Source organism: Benincasa hispida, chromosome 3, assembly GCF_027475165.1.
Source record: "Benincasa hispida cultivar pf3 chromosome 3, pf3_genome.v1.1, whole genome shotgun sequence".
NCBI lineage: Eukaryota > Viridiplantae > Streptophyta > Magnoliopsida > Cucurbitales > Cucurbitaceae > Benincasa > Benincasa hispida.
The window spans coordinates 51858040-51866694 of NC_143480.1; the positions used below are offsets into that span (position 1 = coordinate 51858040).

The 8655-nt window shown below is 36.4% G+C and overlaps 2 protein-coding genes across 2 annotated transcripts; one reads left to right on the plus strand and one right to left on the minus strand.

Annotated features, from left to right (window-relative positions):
* The first annotated feature begins 1707 nt into the window (after positions 1 to 1707).
* LOC120073295 (uncharacterized) lies at positions 1708 to 5859 on the plus strand. The gene is made up of 2 exons (XM_039026048.2): positions 1708 to 4265; positions 5521 to 5859. Exons 1-2 carry the CDS (start codon positions 3531 to 3533, stop codon positions 5719 to 5721), a joined length of 936 nt encoding a protein of 311 aa, XP_038881976.1. The 5' UTR covers positions 1708 to 3530; the 3' UTR covers positions 5722 to 5859.
* On the minus strand, positions 5804 to 8044 carry LOC120073296 (uncharacterized protein At5g01610-like). Its single transcript, XM_039026049.2, has 3 exons — positions 7751 to 8044; positions 6857 to 6911; positions 5804 to 6456 (listed from the first exon to the last, which is right to left on the minus strand). Exons 1-3 carry the CDS (start codon positions 7835 to 7837, stop codon positions 6086 to 6088), a joined length of 513 nt encoding a protein of 170 aa, XP_038881977.1. The 5' UTR covers positions 7838 to 8044; the 3' UTR covers positions 5804 to 6085.
* Positions 8045 to 8655: the final 611 nt, after the last annotated feature.

The following is an 8655-nucleotide window of genomic DNA, read 5'->3' on the forward strand; positions in this document are numbered from 1 at the left end:
AGTGAGAGAGAGAAGTATGGATAAAACCAAGGGATAGCAGTTGGTGAGATGTCAAAGCAAAGGCAGTTAGGGCTGCACATGATCAATTCCTACTACTATCACTGAGATAATTAACATTAATCTTACCAAACAATCTCATTCTTATCTTCTCAACAGTTCCATTTTAATCTCCCTTTCTATATTAGTCACTAAAACAGTACACACTCTCTTGTTTGTCAACAAATTTAATTGTGTTCAGACCTTCTAAAACAAACTCTAAAGTTCAAGAACAAATGTATCGATCAGATAGAAATGATTTATACAATAATACGTCTATTGTAGAGACAAAAGAACCCTTTTGATATAGGAGTTGAAGTATCAAAATATGGTTTTGAAAAAAGGATGAAAAGGACAGATACATACGTAGAGAGAAACACAAATAGAAGAGATGAAAGAAAAGCCAACCAACCGTTTGACCATGGCCCCAATTGTCCAACTTCTACAGTGTATTTTAATGGAAGAGAATCTAGGTGTAAAGGATAGATGAGGAAAGCAAAATCCAAACACTTTACTCGATATTTAATTTTGATGTTTCATTTCATCTTCAGATATCCCAAAACGCTCCTTTTCCTTCTCTTTCCGTCTTAAATTTGAACCAAATTTAACCACTTTCACTGTATTTGGTCCTCATTTCTATGGTTTTTTGTGTCTAATCCTTCTTGGTTTCGCTGTTTTTCATCCAAATTGAATTCAGTTCTAAATTCATGGTTTTGGAGATTTGATGGGATTGCTTGTAAAGGTAATACAAATAATGCTCCAAACGTCCGACTGTGTCATCTTTATTTATTAACTCTGGTTTTGATCCTTGAGAGAGAGAAAAACAGAAAGAGAGAAAGAGATTATAGTATATAAATCAAAGGCTGGTTGAAGAGTGGAGTCTGCAGGTGCAGAAGATGAAGAGATGGCGATTATGGGGTTGTTTCAAACGCTCATTTCTCTTCCCCACTAAGCTGTTTTTTCTCAAACTGAACTCAGGGCTTCTCCCTAAGCCTAAAGGTAATCTCTTCTTCTCTAACTTGTTTCAGAAATGGGTCAAAATGGCAGCCAATGCCCCTTTTTATAGGCTGTGTTTTTGGTCTCTAGGGTTTGATTTTTCGTATGCCATTAATGAAAGCTTGTTTAATGGCAGGCAACAGGAATGGGCTACTGAGTCTCTATAAGGACATAGAGTCTTGTGGAGAGTACAGAGATATCCAAGTAATGTGGGATATGATTCAGTCCTGTCCTTCCCATAGTGTCCATGCAAACACAAGTAGCAGCTTCAGATTGGGTTTTTCTTCAACTTGGAGATCATTCTGTTTCCAATCAACTTGAAAACAGAACCTGCTTTCGTCTTCTTTTCTGCACAGCACCACAGAATGTTCATATATATAATAATAATATAAGAAAAAGAATCACTTTTGGAATGTGGAAGTTTTCACTCAAGATCACAAAGCTTGTCTTTGATTGATGTGTTTCCTTTCCTATGTTTCACTTTCATCAGATGATAAGAAGAGCTTTGGATCGATACCCTTTTTTCAATTTTCCATCAGCATTTGCAGCAACCTTCCTGATGTTGTTCATGATCTGCAAGAAAAGTTTGGTTCTTGTTTGGTTTTTACTCATCAGTTGAAGATGACAACTGTCTGGGTTTTGGTCTGTTTCTTGTGTTGATAGTCTGATTTTTTTTTTTTTTTTTTTTTTTGAAAAAATTGGTCCTTGTTTTTGAGCCATTCATTTGCAGATACGACATTGGACAAGAATGTAACGCCAAAAGCATATTTTGGGAGGAAACTATTAGCTATTGAACTTATTTACGAATCAAAATTTAATGATTGATATACGAGTGCATGAATCTACCAATTATGTATCTATCTACCTATGTTTTCCCCTCATTCATTATTTGTGTCATTACAGTCCTTTCTGGATAATTGCGAATGTCACCTTGTAGTTGTAGTTGGTTCGATAATTGTGAACTTGAACATAACCCTAAACTAGTTAAGACATCATAACATCAACTAAAAGATTAGAGGTTCAAATCTTATCAAACTTCACCTTATAGGTAGTTTGCAAATTTAAATAAGTTTTATACAGAGTGGAATCTTCTGAATTATAAGAATGGCAAGGAGCTAAGAAAGTGTAATAAAAAACATATTCTGGAAAAAACCCATATGGAGAAGTTGTATTCGATTCCATTTTGTCGTGGTTCTATTCTTTATGGATGGAATTTACAATTTAGTTTAAAACAATCCTTCAATCTTCAGGCAAGGTCTCAAGGCTTCTTGTTTCCTAAATCCTTATCTTTCTCGTCCTTCTCCATGTCCTAATTCTCATCAATGAGAGAAATATAGTGTGTAGGAGGAGAAAGAAATAAAAACTGTCGTTGGGAGGGAAAGAGAGAACCTTCTTTAACAGTTAAGTAAGGAATCCAAATTACTAAAAGATACTGCTTGAATTTGACTTGAGAATAATACATAAAGATGAGAGAAACCGAGGATGCAGCCAATTTGCCATTACAAACTGATCCGTGATCACAATACTTGTTGACATCATATCCCCAATTGTGTTTCTTAAATTTAAGCTGTAGTTCCATAGCATGGATAAGAAGTTACCGACAAAATAATGCAAGACAATATCTCACATTCTCGCTATGAAGTTTCTCCTAACAGTTAACAAAAATCTTCTAAATATAAGCATATTCAGTCAATTAAGTAATTTCGCCCAGCAAAAGGTCAAATTACATAGATTTTTAAAAGTTGGGTCGGATCTCATCTGGGCCTCCAAAAATAGGCCATTGATGCTCATTTCCCTTCCATAACATCCATTAGAAGCTAACCACAAAATAGTACAAGCTCATGTCTGAAGTAGACAATATCTTTCTGTGAAGTTTCATGTCCTAACGGTTCTCAAGAATCTTCTAAACATAATAACTTTCTGGTAAAGAAAAGACAACTAAACTTTAGTGTCTTAAACAGTGATCGAGTCTTAAAAGTTATATCAGCGAAAGGTGCGGATGCTTGCAGAAGCAGACAGACAAAGTAAGCTTTTGGGCCTTAAAGTTATAAAATGCTGACTTAAAACCTACAGTTCATTTCCAATTGAACAAATCTAATACTGGGTCATCAGAAGAATCTCCAGAAAGACATTTGATTCTCTTCAGATAAAGGATAAGAATAACACTCTGTTGAACACCAAGTTCAAACCTAAAACCATATCTCATTCATCTTTTTTTGATATAAACCCAGAATTATTCGCAAAGAATTGGTTGAATGAAGATGAATCAACATGAATGAGATCAGTATCTTTGTAGATATTTTACAGAATTCGAAAACAAAATGCTATGACAGCTCCTCTAAACGATGCTCTGTAATAAAATAAATATGCAGAGAAGAGAGAAAAGCATCACCTCACAAAAGCTATGGAACAAGACGACAATCTCATTACATTGAAACAGAAATCCACTGATTCGAACATCTCTTAACGCCAATTTCAATCTCTGGAACTTTCACACCATGGCCACAAGCGTCTCGCACTCTCCTGATTACCGCCCTGAAGTTTCAGTTCCGCCGCCGACACACGACGGCCTTTATTTCTGGCAGTTCATGATCGCCGGCTCAATCGCAGGGTCGGTGGAGCACATGGCAATGTATCCAGTGGACACTCTCAAGACCCGAATACAAGCCCTAGGTGGCGGATCATCAACAGTCCGACAAGCACTCGGCTCGATTCTGAAGGTGGAAGGTCCGGCCGGGCTCTACCGTGGAATCGGAGCAATGGGTTTGGGCGCAGGACCTGCACACGCCGTCTATTTCTCAGTATACGAGTTCTGCAAAGAAGGGTTTTCAATGGGAAATGACAACAACCCATTAGCCCACGCCATTGCTGGAGTTTGTGCGACGGTGACGAGCGACGCAGTGATAACCCCGATGGATGTGGTGAAACAGAGGTTGCAGTTGAAGAGTAGTCCTTATAAAGGAGTGGGAGACTGTGTGAGGAGGATTTTGGTTGAAGAAGGGATTGGGGCGCTGTATGCTTCCTATCGGACCACGGTGGTGATGAATGCGCCGTATACGGCGGTGTATTTTGCGACTTATGAAGCTGCAAAAAGGGGATTGAAGGAGGTTGCACCGGGAAGTGATAACGACGAGAGGCTGATTGTTCATGCCACGGCTGGTGCGGCAGCTGGGTCTCTTGCTGCTGCTCTTACAACGCCATTAGACGTTGTGAAAACTCGGCTGCAGTGCCAGGTAAATTACTCTTCCTTCTTCGCCTCCACTTCACTCTCTTTCATTCATTATCCCATTGTTTCTTAATTCTAAGATTTAACGACAAATTTAGTTACAAAACAACACAAGCTTAGCGTAATTAGCATAATTCATAGTAACAGATTAGAGATCATATGTTCGAATTTTTCACCCTACCTATGGTTGAACTCGAAAACAAATTTACAAATTTAGTTGAAATCTTAGTTCGTAAGTGCTTGAACATTTCTAACAAGCTCTTCAACTTTGAAATGTGATTCAAAGGAGTCTTGGCGTTATTAGCTTAAATGGTAACTTGGCAGCTTGGCCTATGGAACAAAAGTAGTTGGATGGACATAATCTCTTCTTGAACCATACTAATTTTATACATCTTCCATCCTTAGTCAATACACCCTTGTCCAATGAGTACACCCCTCTATTTATTTAGACCAGTGAGTATTGAGTTAGTTGAAATTTTTGTACGGATAATCTAATCTCAACCACATAAATGTTCAATGACTTCATCTTCAAAATCTAATGAAAACTAATCTTCTACTTACATCATTTAACACTCCACCATCACCTGGAATGCATTATCGTGTTAGAGATGTCTCATCCATAACAAAATGGTTAAAGTCCTAACATATGTTTCATTTTTAATATCATTGTGGTCGTTTGTTGATTTAAAAAAATAAAAACTATTAAAATGAAAAATCGCTTTAGCGCTCCTATTATTTTGTGATAGGAGGAACATTCCTAACACGATAGTGCATTGTAACGTCAACAGAAGATTCGTTTTCATTCATTTTTTAAGACTGAATCCTTCCACGTCGAAAGATGGATCATTTATACAAAAACATCCAAGTTGGTTCATGTTAGAGACTATATCAAAATTTAATTAGTAATTTGACCCATGGAAATAGTTGCCCCGCCATTAATGGAAGGCGTAACTCTTCACTCCATTCTGCCTTTCCAAAATGAGGTTAACCTAAAAGCACACACTCGCCACGCCCACTTAAAACTTATAAAAGCTAACTTTCATAAACATCCATGAATAGATCAGAATAGATCAGAATACATGCACCTTGACCGTTTTAACAGAATAATCACATAACCATACTATATTTGATTTTAAAGCAACTAAGTAGCCACCATGACTTGAAGTCACGAGCATATTATTGGAGAAATTACTCTGTTCTACAAACAAACTCTTACCTGGAAATTTTGGTGTGATTCTCTACTGGTTTTACCGTACAAACAGGGAGTATGTGGCTGCGACAAATTTTCAAGCAGTTCAATTGGGTACGTACTTGGGTGTGTGGTGAAGAAAGACGGCTACAATGGGCTGATGAAAGGATGGATTCCAAGGATGATGTTCCATGCCCCTGCTGCTGCAATTTGCTGGTCCACTTACGAGGCTTCAAAATCCTTCTTTCAACATCTCCACAATGACAACAATTAGAAAGAACCTGCCCCCATTTGTTTACTCACTGCCAATAATTTCACAACAGGAGTAAACAAAAAGGAAATCACTTACAATTATGTTTGTATTCCAATAACAATCATGTTATCCAATAAAGAAAATTACAGTTATGAGTTATGGGTATAGATTCAGAAATCAGAAATGGATAAACTGCTACATCCGATCTCCATGAATTGGTTGGCCCTCTTATAGATCACTCGACCGTTAACGACACTGCATAAGTAATTGTAATACATGGTTGGGAAAGATTCTCAGCTTTACAGTAAAGCGTTCAAGAACAAGAATCTAATGGTAATTTAAGCTATATAAGTATATAAAGACCCAACCAAACAACCACCACATTTTAGAACTTCTCAACATTTACACCATCTCTAAGGACCTCGTAAGCTTCTCTTTTTCTGGTTTTCTTCATGCCAACAGTGAAGTTGAGCTTTGGTCCATCGGAACTAATACAAGTTACTTTTACCCATATCATCACCTTTGTTTTCATTCCCTCTATGTCCGCTAGCTTTCCCTTCTCGAGATATCCAGTCACAGTGGTGTTAAAACGCAAGACTGACGAGTCTTTATACCCAACTTCACAGATTTCGGGGATGAAGACAGTCAGCTTTCCTGTCTCCTCGTTGAACTCATAGTTGGTTGCGTCACGTGGGAAAATTCCCACTGCCAAGTCATAATCCTTCAGCAGGTCTGGTAAAGGTTTTTGCATTTTTCCTATGAAGATCAAGAAAGATGGATCAAAATAATGTACTAAAAGTTAATAAATCCTATCAATTTATAGCTCTATCAAGCACAGTGATAATATGTAGCCCTTAGCAAGCAAGGACCATGTGACAACTATTTTAGCATCACAACTGCATACAAAATTATATAACTCGTAAATTTACACAACTTTAGAGGCCTTTTTCATGGCATGTGCCTTTCGAGTCCAGAAAATAAACATTGCAATCTCCAAAGATCATATAAGGTCCCAATATATTTTAAAGGAACAAAAATTCAATATTCAGATCATTAACATTCTTATCAAAAAGGGAAAAAAGAGAATTAACTTTAACATCATAACATAAGATTATTAAAAATATAAATAGAACCTAATCAAAAATGAAAAACTAACCTTTTATTTTATTAACCAACCAGCTAGTTCCTTCTTGAATACTTGTTGACAATGACTGATAATACAATAGTAAGAGCGAAGGAAGATATATAAGTTATCATGAATTAACAAATAGAACCAAAAAGTACTGGGATCAAAGGAAGAGAGCAAAATATAAATTGCTGTAGTCCACGCACAAAATAAACAATTCAACCTGAACAAATTCTATATTAAAATAAAGCTACAGGAAACTCTTTTTTCTTAGATGAAAGAACTGGCATTGAACCCATAATAAACTAACCAAATAATACATACTATGTATGAAACTACTACCAAAAACTCTGGTTTTCAAGGAGGCTCAAGCATAGGAATGACCAAAAGAAGCGGGAGGCTTACGCTTCTTCCTAATGAATTTCCATTTTCCCGTTTTCGAAATAACTTGTAAGGCACAATTATCCGTCTAATAAATGGGGTTCTTGAGCTTATCTAGACGTTCAATGGCGCATTAGCAAATTTCCGAACAGAATTGCGAAAATTGACGCGCTCACTAGATGGAAATCCAACAAATTAGACTCGTCAACACGACAACCCAGGTAGAAAGTGTCAAAACTATCGAATTCAATTTCTCAGCCCTAGGTCATTGAACCAAATGTCATCTCCAGAATCCAAACCAGAATAAAAATCTCCACTACAAATTATGGTAAAATAAAACCTCTAGATGTTAATTAAGGGAAGGAAATGAAAATCAAAAGCTGGAGAGATTCAACGTATCCGACATCATAAAAGCCCTAATTGTGATATTAAAAAAAACGAACGAATGAATTAAACAACAAAGGAAAACGCAAACGAAATCATAAAGCGATTAAAAAAGGAAAAGAAAAGAGGGGTGAAAAGGAGAGAGGAGTGGGTAAATACATTAATGTCATCGCCGATGGAGCCGATCTCCTTGTTGGCCTTCTGGCTGAACCAATAAGAGCCAACTTTGTTCATAACCTGATCCATTCCGAGCTTCAATTGAACGGAGAAACCAGTAGAAATCGATCCTTAACGAAGAAGCTAAAAGCCAGTTAGGTCAATTTGGAAGAATCGCATGAGAGAAGAAATGGCGATGAGAGAGAGAGAGAGAGAGATGAGGTTGTCCCGTCTCCCTCTCCACGCGTTCTTCCGTGCGACTTTTCTGAAAATTGAAATTCAATTGCAATGTTTTCCATTTTTTATTTTTTATTTTGCCGAACTACATGTCGCCGAAGTTAATTAGATTATCTGGACTAGTTTCTAACGAATTACGACGTGTCGTTCTTGCACCATTGTGCCCTCAAAATAGCAACCGCTAGGGACACTTTTTTTACCCAACTCAAATAGTTGTAAAATTTTTCAAACCAAGCAAAAAAATTATTAAATAATAAATCTAATCCTAAAATATTTGAATTAAGAAAAATGGTATTATGTAAAATGTCCATTTATTTATTTTTTAACTATTGAATTAATATTTGCAACTCAGTTTCGATATATATTTTGAAAAATGGTTGGCTTTGGTATTGTGTTGTTGAATGAAACCACGAAGGTCGAGGCTACTTCTTGTGGTTCTTGCCATTTTGCGCAAAAGCTTGTGCTATGGTGGAATATTTAATTTTGGCTTCTCAAGAACTCAATTACTATCTTCTCAGATTGTGAGATGTTAGTTCATGCAAAAAAAATTATTAAATAATAAATCTAATCCTAAAATATTTGAATTAAGAAAAATGGTATTATGTAAAATGTCCATTTATTTATTTTTTAACTATTGAATTAATATTTGCAACTCAGTTTCGATATATATT